This window comes from Eptesicus fuscus, chromosome 20 (assembly GCF_027574615.1).
Source record: "Eptesicus fuscus isolate TK198812 chromosome 20, DD_ASM_mEF_20220401, whole genome shotgun sequence".
Classification (NCBI taxonomy): domain Eukaryota; kingdom Metazoa; phylum Chordata; class Mammalia; order Chiroptera; family Vespertilionidae; genus Eptesicus; species Eptesicus fuscus.
The window spans coordinates 47,094,446-47,117,397 of record NC_072492.1 but is presented as its reverse complement, the minus strand read 5'-3'; the positions used below and the strand labels follow the sequence as shown (position 1 = coordinate 47,117,397).

The following is a 22,952-nucleotide window of genomic DNA, read 5'->3' as shown; positions in this document are numbered from 1 at the left end:
AGGAGAGCCAGCACTTTGGGTTTTTTGGTTTTTTTTATATATTTTTATTGGTTTCAGAGAGGAAGGGAAAGGGAGAGAGAGAAACACCCATGATGAGAGAGACTCATTGATCGGCTGCCTCCTGCACGCCCCACACTGGGGATCAAGCCCACAACCCGGGCATGTGCCCTGACAGGGAATCAAACCGTGACCTCCTGGTTCATAGGTCCATGCTCAGCCACCGAGCCACGCCGGCCGGCCGGGCGAGAGCCAGCACTTTAACCTCAGCTCCCCGACTCGCCAATCCCATCCCCCAGGAGTGGCTTTGGGGTGATAGTAGCGGCCCTGCCCCCTTATGGAGCTGCCTTAGCCCTCGGGTGGCACTGTGAGTGGCCACACGGAAGCTCTGCAGATGCCACGTCTGCCGGGCCCGCGTCTCCGCAGCAGAGCTGGTCACCAGGCCCGCAGAGGCCGCGGGCAGAGAGGACCTGGGTCGTCCCCGAGGCAGGATGGGCAGGAGGGCTGCCACCGAGCCTGCAGCTTCCATGAGCACGGCCCGGGCTGGTCCGTGTGGGAGCCCCGCACCCACACCCACCCGGGCAGGGGGCTCCGAGGGGGCCGAGGTCAGGGAAGGGGGACAGGAAGCGTCTGCTCTGACGTGGAGGAGGCAGGGCCACCCAGGCTGCTGGGCGCGGTGCCCGGCCTCCCAGACGGTGGGCGATGTCCGGTCGGCCATAGCTGTTCTCTGTTTTAAGGAACCGGAGCCTCAATGTCATGTCCAATGATGGTGAACCCATGTGCCTTGTCACGGGGGTGGGAGCTGCTCTGGGGAGTCCTCCGTTCCCCCCACAGGGAGGCTTGGGAAGCAAGGCAGAGTGGGAACTGGCGTCACCTGGGTCCTTCCGCGGGGTGGGTAACGTGGGGAGCCCTCGAGGGTCCTCCCGGCTCCTTCCCGTTGCTGCAACCCCTTGAGGCCCCTGCACCCTTCCCCAACGGGGGGGAGGGGGAGAGGGGCCCACACCAGGGGGGCCCTCCCAGCTGCAGCTGAGCGGCCCCGCTGTCTCCCTTCACAGGCATCGCCCCCAACATCACCAGGGGCCCCCTGGACAGCACGGTGATTGACGGCATGTCCGTGGTGCTGGCCTGTGAGACGTCGGGGGCCCCGAGGCCGGCCATCACCTGGCAGAAAGGTAGAGGAGACTGGTCTGCTTTGGGGGGGCCGGGAGCGGGCACGGGCAGTCCTCAGAGCCGGTCTGGAGCCGGCCGGGCTGGGTGGGTGTCCCAGGTACAGTTGGGAAGGTCACGCGGCACAACTCAAGGGGGCACCTGTCACACCCCAGTGAGTGCCCCCCGCCGCCCGCCAGGCTCAGGGCACAGCTCGGCGTCTTCTGAGACCTGTGACCTTGGGGGAGCTATTCACGCCCTCTGAGCCTCAGGGCCCCCTCTGTCCTGGGGACAGTGTGCTTCGGGGTGGCGTGCTCCCTGGCTCCTGTTCTGTGGGTGTTAATGCAGGTAGGAGGGCTCCGGCCGCCCACCTAAGTCCACCACTCTGCCACCCACTCTGTGCCTCCCGTCCCTCTGTGCCTCACACTCACCTTCACAGCTCTCCCATGTACACACATGTACACACATGTGCACACATGTACACACACACACCTCTAAGCCTCGGCTCAGAGGCGTCTTCCCCAAGGGACTCGCCCAGCCCCTGTGCCCCAGGCCCTCCTCGCAGCCCGCCTGCCTTATCCCCTGGCGTCTAATACACACGATCGCTTACTTTGCTTATTGCCCAGCTCCCTGTGAAGGCAGGGCTGTCAGCCGTGTCCACTGCTGTCTCCCTGGAGCCTAGAACAGAGTCTGGCGCATAGTAGGTGCTCAGTCAATACGTGTGGGATGAAAGTCATCACACCCAGGCATGTGCCTAGACACGGAACTAGACACACATACCTAACACGCTGGCTGGTTCAGTGTGTCTGCACACGTGTGCAGACAGACACACCTACCTGCAGGCCTGCACCTGGAGAATCTCCCCCCATATGTACAGGTGGGGTGTTTTTTTTAAATAGAGACCTGCCCTCCTAGGCTTGCTCACACACAGCACATCCTCCCTTCCCCTCTCTCTCTCTCTCTCTCTCTCTCTCTCTCTCTCTCTCTCTCTTTCTCTCTTTCTCTCTCTCTCTCTCTCTCCAGGCGCCAGGCCTCCCTAGGTCCCCCTGCACAGGGAGGTCTGTCCTGGCCAGGGCTGTCCCCGTCCCTCTCCATCCCCCACCCCCACTCCTGGCTGCTCCCACCCACCAGGTTCCTCCGCTCTCCACTCTCAAAGGTGACTTTCCAGAAGCATCCTCCGCAGGATGCCTGTCACCACCTCGTCAGAGCTGTCCGCCCCTCCCCCACCCCCGCCCAGGTGCCGGCTGCCTCGGGAGACAGTCCCCGGCCTGCCCTGGTGAAGGGCAGACAGTGTGGTGGGCGAGAGGCGTCCGGAGACCTGGCTCCCGGCTGGCTGCCGGCTCTGTGACCCTGTGCCCTGGGCTGTCAGCCGTCAGGAGCCTCAGCCCCCCGCAGCCCGGTCACCACCCCAGTCCCGGCCTTTCTAAAGCTGGGAGCCTGCCTAACCCCATCCCCCCGACCCCCACCCAGCGCAGCCCAGGAGGGAGGAGTGGGGTGAGCGGCCTGGGCTGCCGCCTGAGCCCGCCCCGTGCCGCCCGCAGGGGAGCGCATCCTGGCCAGCGGCTCCGTCCAGCTGCCCCGCTTCACCCTCCTGGAGTCGGGCAGCCTGCTCGTCAGCCCCGCCCGCATCTCCGACGCCGGGACCTACACCTGCCTGGCCACCAACTCTCGGGGCGTGGACGAAGCCTCCGCGGACCTGGTCGTGTGGGGTGAGTGTGCAGGGCAGGAGCATGACGCCGGTCTGTGCGTGAGTGCGCGCCCAGCCCCGCCAGCCCCCGCAGCGCACAGGCTCACACGCCCGCACCTCCGCCTGCCCCTACCTGTCCGGCCGGCGCGCTTCTTACGAGAGGGACTCGCACACATTCGTTCGGAGGGGAGGGACCAGGAAGCCAGGCTCCGCGGATGATGCCGCGGGATCGAGGGCTGCACCGAGCTTGGCCGAGCAGCGAGAGCGTGGCGGTGACGGGCAGCTGTCTTGGTGCGCTTGAGGCAGAAACCAGCCAACGCTTTCTGGGACCGGCCAGAGTGTCCATATTTCAGGCTTGTGGGCCAGGCGGTCCCAACTCCTCAACTGACACTTTGGTTTTATCAAGAAAGAACCGTAGCTGCTCCTTGACCCACGGCCGTGGCTGTGGTCCAGCCCACGTGTGCTCACCCAGACAGCCCCGGACGTGACCCCAGACTGGAATCAGCTGACCCCTGCTCTACGGGAACTTCCCGAGTCCTTTCCAACTCTCTGCCTGCACCCCCACACGGGGGGTCTGCACCCGAGACAGACACACCTGTGGGCCTCCTGGGTGGGCTGCGGGGCGGTGGCCCAGAGCAGCACGTGAGGGCAGGAAGCAGGTGATCCCACGTGTACCTTGCCTGGACCACTCGTGTGCCGGGAGTAGGACCCTGACCATCCCCAGATTTCTGGATTTTCATCCCGCGCACGGGTGTGTGGGAGCACCGTTCAGTGAGCCCCCGCTAGGCACGTGGTTCCCGGGATTCCCGGTCTCACGGAGGCGCGGTGCCCTTATGAACGGGCGGGGACATGCGCTGTGATCTTCCTGTTCACCTGTCGGTCTGCCTTCATCCCCCCCCGCAGAGCCCAGCCACACCGTCTGGTTCGCCTACCCACACCCTCCCGACCCCTGCCTCCCGCCTGTTCCTCAGGCGCCCACCCCTCTCCTCACCGCCGACTCCCTGCTGTCTTTCAGCCCGGACCCGCATCACCAGGCCGCCCCAGGACCAGAGTGTCATCAAGGGGACCCAGGCCTCCATGGTGTGTGGCGTGGCCCATGACCCCCGGGTCACCATCAGGTACTCCCTCTGCTGTGGCCCCAGGGAGGCCAGGGGGAGGGCAGCTTTGAGGGTGGCTGGTAGCTGGGCAAGTGTCTGCACCAAGGAGGTGGGTATTGCCCGTGGGGCCACAGAGCATCCTTGGGGCAGGGGGGCATTTATAGACCTGGTGCACGGCTGGGGTATAGGGGGCGCTGCATAAATGCCTGGGGAGAGGAGCGAGCTTGAACGGAATTGGGCCATGTCAGAGGGAGAGGGAGAGAGGAAGGGGTGTGGAGAAATGGAGGCAGGAAGAGAGAAGAAGCGGGGAGAAAGGGGCATTGGGCTGCTGGCTCCCCCAGACCCTCCGCCCGCTAAGTGGACAGCAGAGGGTCTGGGTGAGCAGGTGTGGGAGGAGGGAAAGGGCCGGGCCAGGAGAGGGCCTGGGATGGCTCTCAGAGACACACACGGGAGGGGCAGGTGCCCAAACTGAGTCACCCCTACCCTTCACCTGGGCCACGAGCTACGTGACCCAGAGGCAACCAGCACCCACTGTGGAACCCTCTGGAGAGGCCCAGGAGGGGCAGCTCGGGACAGAAGCAGCCGAGAAAGGCTGAAAATCTGGGAACCCCCCCCCCGCCCCCACCAAGCTTGGGGTGAAGACCCCTGGGAACCAACCCTAGGCAAGGCTTTGGGAACTAAAACCAGGAGAAAACTGACCCTTTGGGATGCTAAGTAAACATTTCTAACTGCTTCCTTGGAGGTAGCTATTCCCTCCCTGTGGCTTCTGTGTTGTGTGGCAACACAGCCTGGAGGGCCCAGCACCGATGCCTCCTGGAGTAACAGCTCCCACTCTCCAGAGGCAACTGCATCCTCGGGGCGCCATCTGGTGGCCACTGGGCATATGACAGTCTGTCCGGCCCCACTGTGGGGACCCTGGAAGCCAAGGTTGGCCTGAGGGCTACTAGACTTTGAGACCAACACCTACTCTCAGAGGATCCATCTCGGGCCCCAGTCTGAGAAACAGCTCCTTTCAGTCCCCACATGGACCCTTTGGGGCCGTCACCGTGTGGTGCCAGCGCACGTGCCAGAAGGAGCCTTGAGATCACACAGATGTGGCTGGAACATGGTCCACGGGTGATCCCGAACCCCCGACACGGCGCGCCTTCCAGGAGCTGGCTGCCCACGCGTGTTCATGGCAACGACGGTTGTATGTCCTCCAGAACAGTTCCCGAGGAGATGCATCTGAAGCGAACGGTCAGACACGGGCACGCGGGTCCTTTCTCACGCCCCCCGCGGTGCCGACCGGCCGAAGCGAACGTGGTTTTCTGGACACGGAAGTCACGTTGTCACAGTGATGCAGGGTCTCGGGATTCTCACACAACGAATTGCCACGTGTAGCCCGGGCAGAGACTCCCATTCTTTGCCCGGCGGTGATCTCGTCACCTCGTGGGGAGAATGCCTGTGCCGGCCGCTGGGCAGTGACTTCCGGCAAAAAGCAGCCAGGCGTGGCCCTGGGCCTGAACCGAGGGTGTGAGTGACCGATCATGACTTAATGTGCTGACTCTCCTGGACGGACGCGCACCCTCCCGCAGGGAAGATGGACGGCAGGCGGCTCTGGCTTCCGCCGCACCCTTCCCGGAGACCAGCCCCAGAGGCGGGTGCGGCCTGGGGTCCCCTCCCCACCTTCTCTCCTGCAGACCAGCCCGGGCTGAGCTCACTCCCAAGAGCACCCCCACTTCCCCACCTCTCTATTTTTTTTAATATTTTTTTATTTTTTATATTAAATCAAATATATTTGATTTCAGAGAGGAAGGGAGAGGGGGAGAGAGAGAGAAACATCAATGATGAGAGAGAATCCTTGATCGGCTGCCTCCTGCACGCCCCTTACTGGGGATCGAGCCCACAACCAGAGCATACGTATGCCCTGGCCGGGAATTGAACCGTGACCTCCTGGTTTATAGGTCAACGCTCAACCACTGAGCCACGCCGGCCGGCCCTTCTCTACGTCTCTTCACCTATCGGTTCTTCTTGGTCTTAGGTACGTGTGGGAGAAGGACGGGGCCGCCCTGGGCGTGGAGAACAACCCCCGTGTCCGCCTGGACAGGAACGGCTCCCTGCACATCACCCAGACGTGGTCGGGGGACATCGGCACGTACACCTGCCGGGTGCTCTCCGCCGGAGGCAACGACTCGCGCAGCGCCCACCTGCGGGTCAGGTAAGGGCCGCCCGCCCGGCCCCGAGCCAAGAGGTGTGAGCAGCACCGAGAAGCCTCATTTGGGCAGGCCCCCAGGGGACCTGGGACCACACGCCTTCCCTCAGGACACGCCCAAGCATCCTTCCAGGCTGGGCCCCTGCAGGAGCAGGGGAGTCTGGGTGTGGCTTTGGGCAGGTGGGCTCCAGGCCCAAGAGGAGACTCTGCCGGTCGATGGCTCCAAGGCCACGTCTTGTGACTGAGCACGAGGTATCAGGGGAGTTCTATCCGAGTCCCAGCTGCCCGCGTGCCACCTGACTGTAGACCTCACCGGGGGCCCCGCCACGTCTCTCTCCTCCAGGCAGCTGCCTCACGCGCCCGAGCACCCCGTGGCCACGCTGAGCGCCTCGGAGAGGCGGGCCATCAACCTGACCTGGGCCAAGCCCTTCGACGGCAACAGCCCCCTGATCCGCTACGTCCTGGAGATGTCGGAGAACAGTAAGGCTCGCGCCGCGGCCAGGGCGGGCGGGGCCCAGCCATGGGGTCCCAGCGCCCACTTCCCGGGCCTCTGCCTCAGGGCAAACCCTTCCCTCTGAAGACTCAGCCGCCTCGGCTGTCACATGACCAAATCGGCTCCCTGGGGCCATTGTGACAATTGAACAAGATACTCACAAGGCCCGGGAGGTGAGCATTTTCTCCTCCTCACTGTGAGCTCCCGAGTTGGCATGCATAATTTAAACGGCGCTTTAAATAAGTGCGCCCAGAGAGCATCGATCTGAGGGGGGAAAAGATGGAAAAGACGGATGCATCTCAGTCCCCGGGAGCGCTGCTTCCTCCCCAGCGGCCTCCAGCTCCCTCCCTCCCACCTCCCGCCACCCAGCCAAGGGACCAAAAAAGGGACGGGACCGGCCTCTACTGGACCCAGGGGGTGGCGCTCCTCGGCTAGCCCAAAAGAGGCTGGGCCCTGCTGGGAACGGGGGTAAGAGGCATGGCCCCCCCAAGATGCCCACCTCTGCCTCCGCCCTCTGTCCCTGCAGACGCCCCGTGGGCCGTGCTCCTGGCCAGTGTGGACCCCGAGGCCACCTCGGTGGTGGTCAAGGGCTTGGTCCCCGCACGCTCCTACCAGTTCCGCCTCTGCGCCGTCAACGACGTGGGGAAAGGACAGTTCAGCAAGGACACGGAGAGGTGAGAGCGGGTCTCAGGGCCGGGCTCGGGGAGGGGCCGAGGGGCTGCCCAAACCACCGCGGCCAGGCTGCCGGCAGGTCCTGGCTGCTTCTCCCTGGGCCCTCCAGCCTCGGTCTCCGCATCTGTGGGATGGGGTCGCCGTACGCACCCCTGCCTCCCAGGGCGATGGTAATGCCGACGCGAAACCACACGCGTGAAGCGCTGTGAGCAGCGCCCGGCGCGGGCCAGGCGTCCACCATGCTCCGTCCCCCCTCTGACTGCGAGCTCTGCAGGTTCAGGGACCTGCCCCCTCCTGCCCCGCACGCCCGCGGGCCGCCGCCCTGTTCGCCAGGCGTGCACTTCCGGAGGGACGGAGACCTGCTGCCATCCCCACAGCCGGCGCCTGGCAGGACGCCAGCCCTGCTAGGCTCCCCACAAAGCATTCTCAAAAATGATGGGAACAGAGTAAGAACAGCGGGCCGTCCGCTTTAAAGCATCACAGTAGGACCCGCCCGTGTAGGAGGCCAAGGCCAGCCCCTCGCCCTGCGGCAGCGGCCGCGCCGGTGAGGAGGGGCGTGCATGGCAGCGACGCAGCCCGCCCGGGCCCACGCCGGGGCTCTGCTCTTTGTTTTCTTAAGTTTGCTTTCATTTTTCCAGCTTTACGGAGGTCTGGTTGACACGCAGCATTGCGTGCGCTTAAGGTGTGCAACCTGTTGATTTGCTGCACTCATATCCTGCAAGGTGATGTCCCCGATACCACACTGGTTGGCTGACACCTCCATCTCGTTACACATGACCTGTTTGTTTTTTTGTTAATCCTCCCCCGAGGATATTTTCCCATTGAGTTTTAGGGAGAGTGGAAGAGAGAGGAAAGACAGAGAGAAACATCGATGTGAGAGAAGCACATCGATCGGTTGCCTCCTGCATGAGCCCCCGACCGGGGCCCGGGCTGGGGAGGAGCCTGCAACCAAGGCACGTGCCCCCGACCCGAATCAAACCCGGGACCCTCTGGTCTGCCGTCCGACGCTCTGTCCACGGAGCCAAACCGGCCAGGGCCACATTCCCCTTTTTGTGGTCTCTCTCTGAGCAACGTTCACGCATAACATAGAGGATCCGCAGCTCTAGTCACCCGGCTGTCCATGAGATCCGCCGAGCCTGCTAATCTCACAAGGAGAGTCGTGCCCTTCGACCGATATCTCCCCGTGCCCCCCACTCCCCGGCCCTTGCTCAGCCACCATTCTACTCTGTTTCTCTGAGTTCGGCTTCTTTAGAGTCCACATCTGCGTGATAATCATAAACGGTCTTTCTCTGTCTGACTCCTCTCACTTAGCACAGTGCCCTCGGGATCCAGCCACGTTGTCTCAGATGGCAGGACTTCCTCCTTGCGCGTGGCTGAGTGATATTCCTCTGTGCGTGCGTGTGTGCATGTGTGTGTGTGTGTGTGTGTGTGTGTGTGTGTGTGTGTGTTTGCGCGTGCACGTGAGCCACATCTTTATCCGTTCATCCTTGGACGGACGCTTAGGCTGCCTCCGTACCTTGGCAGTTGTGACTCGTGCTTTGACGGGCACGGGGCGTGCAGCCGTCTCTTCAGCGTCCTGTTGGCACTTCCTGTGGCTGGACACGTCCCCAGAAGCGCGCGGGCTGGGTCCCCTGCCAGTTCTGCTGCGAACGTTCTGAGGAAGCTCCACGCCGGTTTTCCGAGGCAGGGCCCGAGCGCTCCCTTCCCGCCACGCCCTCACCCACGCGTGCTCCTTCCTGTCTCGCTGATGATCGTCACTCTGACGCCGGTGACGTGACGTCTCGTGGGGGTTTTGATTTGCGTTTCCCTGGTAGTTGGTCCTTTTCGTGTACCTGTTGGCCGTTTGTATGTCTTCTTTCGATAGGTGTCTGTTCAGGTTCTCTGCCCATGTTTTGTTTTGTTTTTGTTTTTTTAATTGATTTTTTACAGAGAGGAAGAGAGAGGGATAGAGAGTTAGAAACATCGATGAGAGAGAAACATCGATCAGCTGCCTCTTGCACACCCCCTACTGGGGATGTGCCCGCAACCAAGGTACATGCCCTTGACCGGAATCGAACCCGGGACCCTTGAGTCCGCAGGCCAACGCTCTATCCACTGAGCCAAACCGGCTTCGGCTCTTCCCATGTTTTAACGGTTGGTTGTTCTTGGGCGGTGGTCGGCAAACTCCTTAGTCAACAGAGCCAAACATCAACAGGACAACGATTGGAATTTCTTTTGAGAGCCACATTTTTTAAACTTAAACTTCTTCTAACGCCACTTCTTCAACATAGACTCGCCCAGGCCGTGGTATTTTGTGGAAGAGCCGCACTCAAGGGGCCAAAGAGCCGCCTGTGGCTCGCGAGCCGCGGTTTGCCGACCACGGTTCTTGGGTGTTGCTGTCTTTTTTTTCTTTGCCACGGAGCTGTGTGAGTTCTTTATCTATTCGGATCTTAACCCCGAATCAGAGGATGCGCGGGTGTTTTCTCTCATTCCTTAGGTGGCCTCTCGTCTTGGGGGTTCCCGTTGCCGAGCAGAGCTTTTTGGTGAGATGGAGTCCCACACGTTTGTCGTTGCTGCTGTTGCCTGTGCCTTTGCTGTCACATCCAGGCAGTCCCCGCCAAGGCCAGGTCCAGGGGCTCCCCCGTGTCTTCCTCCGGGATTTTTACAGTGTCGGGGGCTGTATTGACGTCTTTCGTCCATTTCGAGTTCACTTTGGGGAGTGGTGTGGGGAAGGGGTCCGCTTCCACGCTTCTGCATGTGGTTATCCAGTCTTCCCAACGCTGCTTGTCAAAGAGATGATACTGCCCCCCTCCCCCGCCCCATGGAGAAGAATTAATATTGTTAAAGATGCCCACATCACCAAAGCCTTCTATAAAGTCAGTGCCACGCCTAGCAAAATCCCAGTGGCCTTTGTTCACAGAAGTAGGGAAAGACAACCCTAAAATGGGCATGGAGCCACAGAAGATCCCCGGTAGCCGCAGCAATCCCGAGAAAGAACTCAGCCAGAGGCACCGTGCTTCCTGGCGTCGGGCTCTGCTACTGGGGAGGTAGAAGGTAAAGGGGCCGTAAGTGGTGGCGGAAGGAGACTTGACTGGGGGTGGTGAACACAATCCAGTGCACAGGTGAGGTATGATAGAACGGCACACCTGACACCTCTGTGGTTCATTAGCCAGTGTCACCCCAGTGAGTGCAATAAAGAACAAAGCAACGTCTACAGGCCAAGCATCAGACAGGGGTCCACGTTAATAGAGCAGGACTCCACTTCCCCTTCCGACCTGGAGGTAAACAGTCAGCCTTCACAGACAGAATAAAATGCTGCCTATTCGAGTCAAAACAGAAAAAGGAAAGGCCTCGAAGTGCAGGGCAAACCCTCCCCGCCACGTCCCCGGTCCCTCAGCTCCCACTGATGCATCTTCCTAACATGTCCTCCTCGTGCGAGCGGCCCGGGGTCGCCGGGAGGAGGTGAGCTCCCCTCCCTGCAGCTCTGCAGAGACGCGGCAGCGCAGCCCACGTGGAGAGCGACCCGTCCGTCCGAACGCAAACTCATAAGCTGTTTTCCAAAAGGAAAGGCATCCATCGAAAACCACTGACTTGTGTTTTTAAAAGGATGCGTGTCAGTCGTGTGAGAAACACGCCGAGGGGGCGCGCCCTGTCCCCTGGCGATGCCCGAGAGAAACGCAGGCGCTCGGCTTCAGGAGGCGGGCGATGCGCAGGCTGCCACCCACACACCAGGTCACCCCACCCGCCTGCCCCGCCCCAGCCTGGGCTCAGCCCGTGGGTAAAGGAGGCCCCGGGACAGTGCACCGCCAGCCTGGCCGGCGTGGCTCAGTGGCTGAGCATCGACCTGTGAACCAGGAGGTCACGGTTCAATTCCTGGTCAGGGCACATGCCCGTGTGCGGGCTCCATCCCCAGTGGGGGACGTGCAGGAGGCAGCCGACCAATGATTGTCTCTCATCATTGATGTTTCTATCTCTCTCTCCCCTCTCCCTTCCTCTCTGACATCAATGAAAATATTTTTTTTAAATGAGTAAAATGCACCACCAGCTGGCAGCTGCAAGGGGAGGATGGAGCACTCCTGCTCCTAAAATGCATGCATCCCATGACGGACATCATCAGCTTCACAGCTGCTGCTCTGACACGGGAAACTGAGGCCCACCTCCCCGGGCTGCACAGAAAACATACATCCCGCGCTTTCCCGTGTTTTCCCGTGTTTCCAAAAGACTTGTACGTACATTGTGTCGTGTGAGCCCCCGCCAGTCTTACAGACCGGCAAGTGGAGCTTTATTCTGTTCCTTTCACAGATGAAGAAACAAGCTCAGAGAGGTTGAGGGACTTGCCCAAGAGCACACAGCAATGGTGCCTCACCCGGGAGCAGAGCAGGGCAGGGTTCAGCCTCCCCCGGTCCCAGGAAACTCCTGTGTTTGCCCTCGGAAGGACGAGTGGGGAGCACCCACCCTCTCCCGTGTTTCCCTCCCCAGGGTCTCGCTCCCCGAGGAGCCCCCCACCGCCCCGCCGCAGAATGTCATCGCCAGCGGCCGGACGAACCAGTCCATCATGATCCAGTGGCAGCCGCCCCCGGAGAACCACCAGAACGGCCTCCTCAAGGGCTACATCATCAGGTGGGCGTCCGCCGGAGGGACGGGGGGGAGGGCCCGTGGGTGGGGAGCATCAGGAGTGGGCTGGAGAACAGAGCAAATTCACACGGGCCCTTCGCCAACTAGCAAGGATCCGGCAACAAGAAGAGCCCACCCTGTGGTAGGAAGGACGGCGGTTAGACGTCTAGAAGAACTCCCTCCCAGCAGTGAGATCCTTGGAAACCACTCTCAGGCCCCACCCCGACCTGAATGGGAAGCTTTGGGGGGGCGGGGGGGGGGGGAATCCCAGCAGTCTGTTTCAGCGAGGCCTCCAGGTGTTCTCCATGCACACGAAGGCTTTGAGGACCACTGCTCTGGGTAGAATAACACCCCCAAATCATCCGGGGCCCCTAGTTTCCCAAGGCTAGAGTCTAAGGTAAGTGCATCGTGGTTCTCTGAGCTCCCAGCCGCCGGAATTTGCCTGTATAGGTGTCACTTCCTGGTTCCCCGGTGTTCTTTGTTCTGGTGGCAGGTAGAAATGCCGGCGTAGGTAGCCTCGGGTTTATTTGTTTCCCTCTACCTACGGCCGGCCGTGACCAGCCAAAGAGAGAGCCACTGTCCCAGAGGGAGAAAGAAAAGGCGCCCAGCCCGGGTGGTGTGGCTCAGTGGGTAGAGCGTCGGCCTGTGGACTGAGGGCTCCCGGGTTCGATTCCGGTCAAGGGCATGTACCTTGGTTGCGGGCACATCCCCAGTAGGAGGTGTGCAGGAGGCAGCTGATGGATGTTTCTCTCTCATCGATGTTTCTAACTATCTATCCCTCTCCCTTCCTCTCTGTAAAAAATCAATAAAATATATTTAAAAAAAGAAAATGCGCCCAGGCGGGTGGTGTGGCTCAGTGGTTCAGGGTCAACCGATGAACCAGGAAGTCACGGTTCAAGTCCCGGTCAGGACACAGGCCCAGGTTGCGGGCTCCCTCCCCAGTGTGGGCAGCCGATCAACGATACTCTCTCATCATTGATGTTTCTATCTCTCTCTCTTTGTCTCTTCCTCTCTGAAATCAATAACAATATATTTTTAAAAATAAAATAAAATAAAAATATATTTTTTTAAAAACAAGAACGGTCCCCAAGACTTGTGTTAGCCAGTCAGGTAGCCACTGGATGAGGCACGCGAGCCACCGCCGACCCACTGCATCCCGCCTCCCCCCCCTCAGGTACTGCCTGGCCGGGCTGCCCGTGGGGTACCAGTTCAAGAACATCACGGATGCTGACGTCAACAACCTGCTGCTGGAGGACCTCATCATCTGGACCAACTACGAGATCGAGGTGGCGGCCTACAACAGCGCCGGGCTGGGCGTCTACAGCGGCAAAGTCACCGAGTGGACGCTGCAGGGAGGTGGGCGTGCCAGCGGCCCCGTGGGGCGGGGCCTGCGGAGGAGAGGGAGCGGTGGGGGGCGAGCGGGATGCAGGCGGAGGTTACCGGGGTCCAGGGGCCTTCTGCGGAGGCTCACATTAACTGGATCATGAGCCAGCTTATGTTTTAGCGTTGGACCTAAAACCACCCCGGGCATTTTCATATCCAGCACTTCCCTTTGTCAGGACCCCATGAGTGGGTCAGACACGCTTTATTTTTTTATATATATTTTTATTTATTTCAGAGAGGAAGGGAGAGGGAGAGGTCAGAAAAGCTTTATTTTATATATATATATATATGTATATATGTATATATTTTATTTTTTTATTGATTTCAGAGAGGAAGGGGGAGGGAGAGGTCAGAAAAGCTTTATTTTTTTATATATTTTTATTGATTTCAGAGAGGAAGGGAGAGGGGGAGGGAGAGAGAGAAACATCCATGATGAGAGGAAATTATCAATCGGCTGCCTCCTGCACGCCTCCAACTGGGGATCGAGCCTGCAACCCAGGCATGTGCCCTGGCCAGGAATTGAACCATGGCCTCCTGGTTCATAGGTTGACACTGAGCCACACCAGCTGCCAATGTTCCTCTCTCTCTTTGGGCCAGACAAGCTTTATTACTGCAAACTAACCAAGAGAAAGAAGGCATTTTGGTCTACACGGGGGGGGGGGGGGGCGCGGGGGAGCAAGCAGAGCCCACAGACCCCTTCCCTGTGTTCTCTCTACTGAACTGTGCCCCTCCCCCCCCCCCCCCCCCCCGCCCCCCCGCTCCGCTCTCCTCCAGTCCCCACCGTCCCTCCGGGCAACGTGCACGCAGAAGCCACCAACTCCACGACCATCCGCTTCACCTGGAACGCCCCCAGCCCCCAGTTCATCAACGGCATCAACCAGGGCTACAAGGTGCGTGAGGCCTGCCCTCGTCCAGGGAGGACGCCGGGAGATGTGCGCGGGAGGCCCAGGCGAGGGGGCGGGCAAGAGGGATCCCCCGTCTGTGTTCAGAACCATTGGTTCAGACCACGCAGAGGACACGTGGTCAAGGAACAGGGCACGGGGACTCTCTCCAAAGCCAGGTACGGGCCGTGGGAGGGCGGCCACCACCCAGGCTGTGACCCAGGGCAGGGGCACTGGCTGGTGAACAAAACCGGGTTTGTTTCTGACTGAGGAATACGGGGCGTTGAAGTCCAGGACCCGCTTCTCACGGGCATCCTGCTGGGTCCTGTGTCCTAGGCTGCACTTGGCCCTGCGCCCCGGGAAGGGCTCGGGACTAGGACGCTCGGGGACTTGGGTTGCCGTCCCAGCGCTGCCTGTCGCTGGCTCCCTGAACAGGTCCTGCCATCTCGCTGAGCTTCCCTCGATCCGTCTTTGTTGAGCCCAACCCCATGCACTGTGCCGGCTGCTGGGAACCACAGTAACCTCTGCCCCCGCATTTGCCAGCCGCGAAGGTCACGGTGCCTGTTCCTTGGGGACGTGGTCAGCAGACCGCGGCTCACGAGCCACAGGCGGCTCTTTGGCCCCTTGAGTGTGGCTCTTCCACAAAATACCACGGCCTGGGCGAGTCTATTTTGAAGAAGTGGCGTTAGAAGAAGTTTAAGTTTAAAAAATTTGGCTCTCACAAGAAATCTCAATCGTTGTCCTGTTGATACTGGGCTCTGTGGACTAATGAGTTTGCCGACCACGGCCTTGGGGCTGTGCGAGGGCCAGACGAGACAGGGTTTGTAACGTGTGGAGCACGACGACAAACACGTGGCACGTGCTCTGAGAACGTTGTGGGAACCGTAGCGGCAGGAATGCATCCGTTTGCTCGGGCGGCCGTAACCACGTGCCCCCGGTCCGCGGGGCTTAGAACTTCCTTTTCTCGCCGTCCTGCAGGCGGGAAGCCCGGAATCCAGGTGTCTGCAGGGCGGGCTTCTCCTGCGGCCTCTGTCCGTGGCTCGCAGACGGCCGTCTTCTCCCTGTGTCCCCGCGTGGTCTTCCCTCTGCGTGTGTCCGTGTCCAGATGCCCTCGTCTTACGAGGACACCAGGCAGATGGGAGGAGGGCCCGCCCTCAAGACTCATTTTAACCTCATTGCCCCTTTAAAGGCTGCCCCAGATACAGTCACCTTCGGAGGGCCTGGGCCTTGGGACTTCAGTGTCTACATTTAGGGAGACACCGTTCAGCCCATAACCCATAGTAACAGCAGCAGTGAGCGAGGCTGTAACGGGGGTAGCAGTAAGCGTGGCAGTAACCGTGGTAACAGTAGGAGTGTCAGTAACCGTGGTTACAGTAAGCGTGGCAGTAACCGTGGTAACAGTAGGAGTGTCCGTAACGGTGGTTACAGTAAGTGTGGCAGTAACGGTGGTAGTCCCGGTGATGGCCGTGGCAGTAAATCTGCTATAACTGTAACTGCCCTAAAAGCCAGGGCTTCTCCACCGTCCCCTCCTAGAACCCAGACCCTGGATCCCACGCCTGGCCTCTCCTCTCTCCCCGAGGAGCCCGGAGCGCGCCCTGTGCCCCATTTGCAGCCTGGCCCCAGTGGCTTGGGCAGGTGGGAGGAGGCGGTCGGCCCCTCCAGATGTGGGAGGGAGGCAGGGTGTCTGAGGGGCAGTGTCGGGAGCCAGCTGTGACCGGGACCGGGACCAGGGCCGGGAGAGACTGCAGGCTCTGGCTCTGAGCCCATGGCAGACACCTCCCTCCGGAAGGTTCCCGCACGCCCTCTGTGCCGGGTCTGCACGCGTGCGACAACCGAGATCGCTTCTAGGACGAGCAGCCTTGGCCGTTCCCACTGCCGTCGGGCGTGGCTGGGCGGAAGGACAGGTGGAGTCGTGAGAGGACCGTCTGCCAGCTGAGTGTGAGGTCCCCTCGGCTGTCTCTGGGCTGCTCTCATTCCTCTCCTCCAGTCGGTGCTGACTCCCAACCCAGGGCCTGGGTCTTCATTCTAAGCAGACAAAGTGGGGTGGGCCAGAGCTGACCACGCCCAACCACAGCCCTCTCACTCTCCCCAGGAGGGCACTGCAGCCTGGGCTGTTGGGGGGCAGGTGCTGGGGCCGAGGGCTGGCAGCCCTGACTGGCTGGAAAGCCTGCTAATTGGGACTCTGGGGGGAGGCAGGGGAGAGAAGGGGAAGGCCCGACTCCTGCTGAGGAGCTGAGCAGCAAACAAGTAGCTTTGTGCTGCCGATTCTAAGTTTCCTTCCCCATACGGGAGGGCTGGCCTGCAAACTTCTAAAGCAAATGGCTCCCGGGGCGCCGAGAAGGCCAGCCAAGTGGCCAGGACATGAGAGCCCAGAACTGAAGGAGGCTGCAGAGCCCACCGAGCCCCGCCCGTGCCCAGCACCCGGGAGCTGCTCAGTACGCGTCGGGATGGGTTGCCCAGATATTGGAACACAGGAGCCAGCAGGAACGTAAGAGGAGCTCACGCGTACAGGGCACTTTCTACGTGCCGAGTGGGACGCTAGAGCTACGCTCTCATTCCTCTCTCACGCAAGCTGCGCGAGAGCCCCAAGCAGCATTATCGGCATCACCCCATTTTACAGAAGAGGAAACTGAGGCATGAGCGGCCAGTAAGTTGTTCCAAGTCCGAGGACCTGCAAAGCTCAGATTCAAGCTCCAGAGCCTGCACCTTTTCTTAGGTAGAAAAGTAAATGTGTCCTTTGCGTTCATTATAAAACAATAAGGATAGTGATTTTTTTTTCCTAAGTGCAAATGGATCCAAGCGGGGATTCTGTTTCTTGCTTCTGTGGCCTTCAGTATCGCAGAGAGAGAAAAGCAGTGCTGGTCCCTGCGACCCCAGTGGAAATGGGCTTTTCCCCCTTTTTATTGTGAAGCGTTTCAAACACCTACAAAAGGAGAGAGAGGCTTGTAGCGAGCCAGACGCACATCCCCGGTGTCAGAAGTTACCAACTCACAGCCAAACGCGTTCCGTCTGCCCTCGAACCCTCAGCCACGCCCCTGGAGTCTCATGTCACCCAAAAATATTTCCGTCAAGAAACAGTATAAAAGTCTCTGTTTAAGCCATTATCAGTCTCGGGCCTAAAACGATCAACAGTCCCTTTAATACGATCAGATGCCCGCTGGGATTTAAATTTCCCTCGTCGCTATACTGTTTCTCTTACTAGTTGGTCTATTTGCTTTGGCATCCAGATGAGATCCACACAATTGCATTTGCTTTGGTTTGGTTTGGCGTTTCTTTGTTGTTACTGTTGGGGGGCGAGGGGTTAGGTCTCCGTTGATCCACAGATCCCCTCTCTCTTTTCTTGCTCTTTTATTTTTTTTCCTAGCAATTTATTGAGTTAAGAATCTCCGTCATTTGTACCGCAGAATTTCCCACAGTCTGGATCTTGCTGATTGTGGCCCTGGGGGGGTCATTTGACAAAGGCCTCTGAAAACTGCCTTTGCGTAAATTGGACTTGGAATGAGAGGCTCGATCAGATTCGGGTCTGAGGGTTTTATTTCCCCAGGATTGCTCCCTGGATGGCGGCGTGTGTTTTCATTAGAAGGCAGGACGTGCAGCTGCTCTGACGGCGATGTGGCGCCCACTGGCTGGCCTCGCGTGGTCTGTCATTTCAATAGGACTTGCAAAATTGGGACAGTCCAATGTTATGGTTTTGCCTTGATTGATTAGCTGAAATCTTTTTTTTTTTTTTTTAAGAATTTTCTCTTTACCCACTTGTTGTTTATCCTGGATGAAAGGCAACGTTCATCCAGGAAAAGCATGGTAAACACTCCGTTCTCTCCCATTACTGAGCGATTTTCAGAATAATGAACTGGTTCCTTAGCAACTGCTAAGGTGACAGGTGACTTTGGATTGGGGTAAGGGAGGCATCTTTTTGTTTTGCTTTCATTTGGGTAGTAGTATTATGTACTTAAGGATTCTTAAACACACCTCTGATATGTCTCAATCCACTGCCATTATAATGCTTTTTTAAAAATATAGTTTTTATTGATTTCAGAGAGAGAGAGATCAATGATGAGAGAATCATTGATTGGCTGCCTCCTGCACACCCCACACTGGGGATCAAGCCTGGAAACCCGGGCATGTGCCCTGACCAGGAATCGAACCCGTGACCTCCTGGTTCATAGGTCAATTCTCAACCGTTGAGCCACGCCAGCCAGGTGCCATAATAATTCTTAGTGATGTCAAATGGACCCATCATTGGCCTTTTCAGGTTGACTCATGAATCCTTTTTCTTTTCTTTTTTTTTTTAATTAATATACAAGGGGCCCAGTGCACGAATTCATGCACCTTGAAAGGAACTGTGGGCTGCGAGGCTGCAGTGGGCACAGGGGGAGGTCTTGGCCCATCCTCCAGGCCCCCGCCCAGCCCCTCCCACCACGGCCCCCTGTCCGCTGTCTGCCGGCAGCCCTGCTCCCACCGCCACCGCTGCACCCACTTGCTGACAGCGTGGAGCGATTGGGGCCGGCGCCAGCAGCAGGTGCGAGTGGGGTCGGCACCGGCAGGAGGTGTGAGTGCTGGGTGGGACCGCGGCGCGTGGGAGGAAAGAATTTTCAGTAACCACCAGAGGCTCACCCCGATGACAGCGCCCAGCGCCCCGTCTTGGTCTGGCACCCCCACTCACCTACTCCACCATCCCGCTGCAGCCGACGCCTGCCGTGTTCCATGCTCTGCCGCCTACTGCCCATGCCTGCCAGGTTCCGTGTGCACCCCCTGGTGGTCAGTGCTCATCATAGCGACCAGCTGTTCGGTTGTTCCACTGTTCAGTCTATTTACATATTAGTGTTTTATATAGATATTTTGTTGTTTGACATCAGAGAGGAAGGGAGAAGAAGAGGGAGATAGAAACATCAATGATGAGAGAGAATTATTGATCGCCTGCCTCCTGCACGCCCCCCTACTGGGGATCGAGCTCGCAACCCGACATGTGCCCTTGACCGGAATCGAACCCAGGACCCTTCAGTCCGCAGGCTGGTGCTCTATCCACTGAGCCACACCAGGTAGGGCACTCATGAATCCTTTTGACATGGCTCCCGCTCGTCTTCGATAGCTTCCTAGCTGTCCATATGACAGGACGTCCCATGCTATCTACATTCCGTACGCCGTGCCCGGGGTCAGCCGTGTCTTCCGGGAGTCTTGTTCCCTTAGCGGAAATGAGAGTTCGATCCCACAGTCTGGGCATCGGGGTGCCCTTGCTCCAGCATTGGGGGCCGTTTGTAGGCCCTGTGCATGGACAGGGAGGAAATACTGTTGTGTGTGTTGTCGTTGATTTTAAGATAAAACACAGACTGATGCTTCCAGTCCAATTCCAGGACGTCTTCCTACTCCCATGGGTCTCTGTCTGTATCTCTTTTCTCCAGTCCCCACAGAACCGTCCCCCAAACGCCCACGACCGGGTCGGAATAGGCATCGCGACACTTTCATTACTGAACACGGTTCCTGTCACACGCGGTGCTTTTCGCGTTCAGAGTGTGTCCCGGGGGGTGGGCTTCCCGCCGCCGCGCTGCTGAGTCTCGTGGCTCAGTCTCTCACCGTGCGACGTGGCTGCCACTCAGTACACGCACGGTTAGGCTCATTGCTTTCATTGTGGTTTTCGATTTTTAGGGATTGATTTCTTTTGATTCCATTTCATTTTGTAATGATGTAGCCTATTTACAAGGCTCCGAAGTTAAATCTACAGAGCAAAGTCGTAAGTTCAGGGGAAATCAGCCTTAGTTCCGGGCCTCTCCCTCCCCCGGAGGTTTGATTTCTTTTTGTTTGTTTTGGTTTCTTCTTACGTTTTGTGGGTGTTGTGTTTTTTTTAACATAAGCAAGTACATACATACATGGGTAAAGGTCTGTCCTCTCCCTTCTGGAGAAATGACAGCGACCTCCACACACTTTCTCCATCTTGCTTTTTTGTTTGCGTTACGTCCTGAGACCACCCCGTAGGAGTAGTAGATGGAACTATTCCTTGTTTCTTCCTATACAACTGCGTCCTGCCCCTTTAAGTAAATACTAGAGGCCCGATGCGTGAAATTCGTGCAAGGGGCTCGGCCCTCGTAGCCCCGGCTTCGTCCAGAAGGTTGTCCGGACGGTCATTCTGCTGTTCAGTCTAATTAGCATATTAATTCCTTATTATACAGGAGCCCATAGTCTAGTCCACCTGCTCCCCACTGCAGACATTTCTGGGGTTTCCGGTCTTTGACTTAACAAACCTTCTTGCAGTGAGTAGCTTTGTGCAAACATCATTTCATATTTTCACATCTCACCTAGGAGTGGCTCCTAAGAAATAAGATAGCTTGGTCAAAGGATAAATATGTATGTCATTTTGCTAGTATTGCCAAATTCCCCATTATAGTGTTTAATTTTTACACTAATTTTTTAAACAAAGAAATAAATGTACATGATTCAAACACCAACAGCTGTAACGAGATAACCCTGTAGCAGCCACCCCGCATCCCACTCCAGCCCCTCGTCTGCCTGGTCCTAGGCCACCACCCCGGAACTCTCCCCACGCCAGGGAACTGTTGTTCATTTCTCACGCCCCGGAGTGTTTTATGGGAATCCATCAGATGCAGAGTCAGACGGAGAGAGGGAAAGACGAAGGGAAAGAGAGAATGTCCCTGACTTTTTCTTTTTTTTTTCACTCCAGAAGCCTTCAGGCCATCCTTACCATCCTAACTCTCAACCCCATCATGCACTGCTTCCACCAGCTAGCTATTACTGTCCCCAATCGTAGCCTGAGGCCCAGAGAGGTTGAGTGACTCTCCCAGGGTCACACAGTAAGTGGCAGAACTGGGCTCTCTCCTGCTTTCTCTCTGCTTTGGCTGCACATGCTGCCCTCCACACACACACACACACACACACACACACACCACCACCACCACCACCACCACCACCACCACCACCTCAGCAGCACCCTTCGGTTAGAGCAGTGATGGGCAACCTTTTGAGCTTGGTGTGTCAAACTTCGCCAAAAAACTGAGCATAACTCGGGTAGTGTGTCCCTTTGAGGAAAAAACTAACTCCAAGACTCTAGTCGCAAATGTTTCATCCTCAGGAGCAGCAAATGTTTCATCCTCAGCACGCGGCCGCGTGTCATCAGAAATGGCTACGCGTGTCAGTGCTGACACGCGTGTCATAGGTTCGCCATCACTGGGTTAGAGGGTTACCTCCCTGGACCCCTGCTCCCTCAGGGGGACTAGCCTGTCCCAGAATCTAGGTGTGGTGTTCCTCCCCCAGCACACACTCGCCCCAGCCTTGCTCGGGGCAGCCAGGTCTGCTTAGAATCCAAGACCCAGGCCTACTGGAGTGCATCAGCAGTGAGCCCCAGTTAGCAGGGCGGCACAGAGGCAGCCCGGGGGCCCCTAACACTCAGCCGGCCGCTGTGTGCACCTCAGCGGTCTTCACCCACAGTCTCGGGTCCACACATCGGAGCCCAGATCCCGGTGGGTCCCCGTGCAGGTTCCCCGACCGTCCTGAGCCTCGGTTTCCCTTTAGGTCACAGCACGGGACGGTGGTTCCCATCGAGGCCTCACTGTGCTGATGGTCAGTGATGGGCTTAGCCCAGGGCCAGGCCCACAGGACTGCCCAGCAGGCTGCAGCCCGTTGTGGGTGCTGGGCCCGCGGTCCCCTCCCCCCTGCCCGGAGCCCAAGAGAAGGTGCGAGGGGCAATTGCAGTGTTTTCCTGGCCCTAAAGGACCCGGAGGCCTCTCCACGCTGAGCCTCCTGGTCTTCGGCTGCAGCTGGAGTAGGACACGTGGCTCGAGTCCCAGCGTAAATGCTTTGGCACAACCGCAGTCTTGCCATCATCATGGGCTTCGGGCCTGGGGTCATTGCCGTGACCTCAAACCACGCTGCCGGGACCCTCCGCCCTCCTTCCGGCTCCTTCCGAGACAGTCCCTGGGGTACTGTTTTAAGGGCCTGTGAAGACACCCCTTGTCCTTGTGTCTTTGTTGTTGTCTTTGTTTTTTATTATTTTGTTAATCCTCACGTGAGGATATTTTCCCATTGATGTTTAGAGAGAGTGGAAGGGAGAGGGAGAGACAGACAGAGAGAGAAACATTGATGTGAGAGAGACCCATTGATTGGCTGCCTTCGCACACGCCCCGCCCAGGGCCTGGGATCCAGCCTGCAACCAAGGTACGTGCCCTTGACCTGAGTCGAACCCGGGACCCTTCAGTCCCCAGGCCGATGCTCTTTCTGCTGAGCCAAACCGGCCAGGGCTGTCCTTTGTTTTGTTTTTTTAATGGTAGTAAGTGTAACAGGCCTACACCCGATACAATGATATTTACCCAGATTCTGCACCCGCTGGGGAACAGGCCACACAATTCATTCTGATGGCGTAATTAATTCAAATTTACATTAATTAAATTAAAACATTAAACTTGTTTCTTAATCTACTCCGAAGAAGTTCGGCGATTTAATTGCTATGAAACAAGATAACTGAAATAAAGAGGATATTTAACATACTTATTAAATGCCACTTAGGATTTCTGATTAGTATTTTTAGGGTCTAATTAGTGTCTAATTAGCTCGCTATAGGCTATCTTTTCACAATAGCGATTAGATTTCCAAACATCCCGAGTAAACACGTGTCCGTGAAAGGAGAAGATTAAGCGTGCGATGGGCGGGCGTTAATCAGGAGGCATCGGCTGGGTATTGTTTTAGACCTATAAATACCCGCACTTATTAAAACTCATCGAGTGCTGCTTTTCACCATTAATTGCTGTTTAATCAACTTCAAATAAATGAGGGAATCTCTGAGACCAGCTGTCATGGCTGGAGACCG

The 22,952-nt window shown here is 58.1% G+C and overlaps 1 protein-coding gene across 1 annotated transcript in view; it reads left to right on the top strand.

Moving 5' to 3' along the window:
* The window catches only part of SDK2 (sidekick cell adhesion molecule 2), a 208,752-nt gene that overhangs the window by 138,564 nt on the left and 47,236 nt on the right, over window positions 1–22,952 (top strand). The window contains exons 11-19 of the mRNA XM_054709217.1: window positions 1,053–1,169; window positions 2,685–2,852; window positions 3,846–3,948; window positions 5,948–6,124; window positions 6,462–6,598; window positions 7,138–7,285; window positions 11,742–11,882; window positions 13,051–13,232; window positions 14,034–14,149. Of these exons, the coding sequence (XP_054565192.1) occupies window positions 1,053–1,169; window positions 2,685–2,852; window positions 3,846–3,948; window positions 5,948–6,124; window positions 6,462–6,598; window positions 7,138–7,285; window positions 11,742–11,882; window positions 13,051–13,232; window positions 14,034–14,149 (1,289 nt within the window). The remainder of the gene's footprint in view (window positions 1–1,052; window positions 1,170–2,684; window positions 2,853–3,845; window positions 3,949–5,947; window positions 6,125–6,461; window positions 6,599–7,137; window positions 7,286–11,741; window positions 11,883–13,050; window positions 13,233–14,033; window positions 14,150–22,952) is intronic.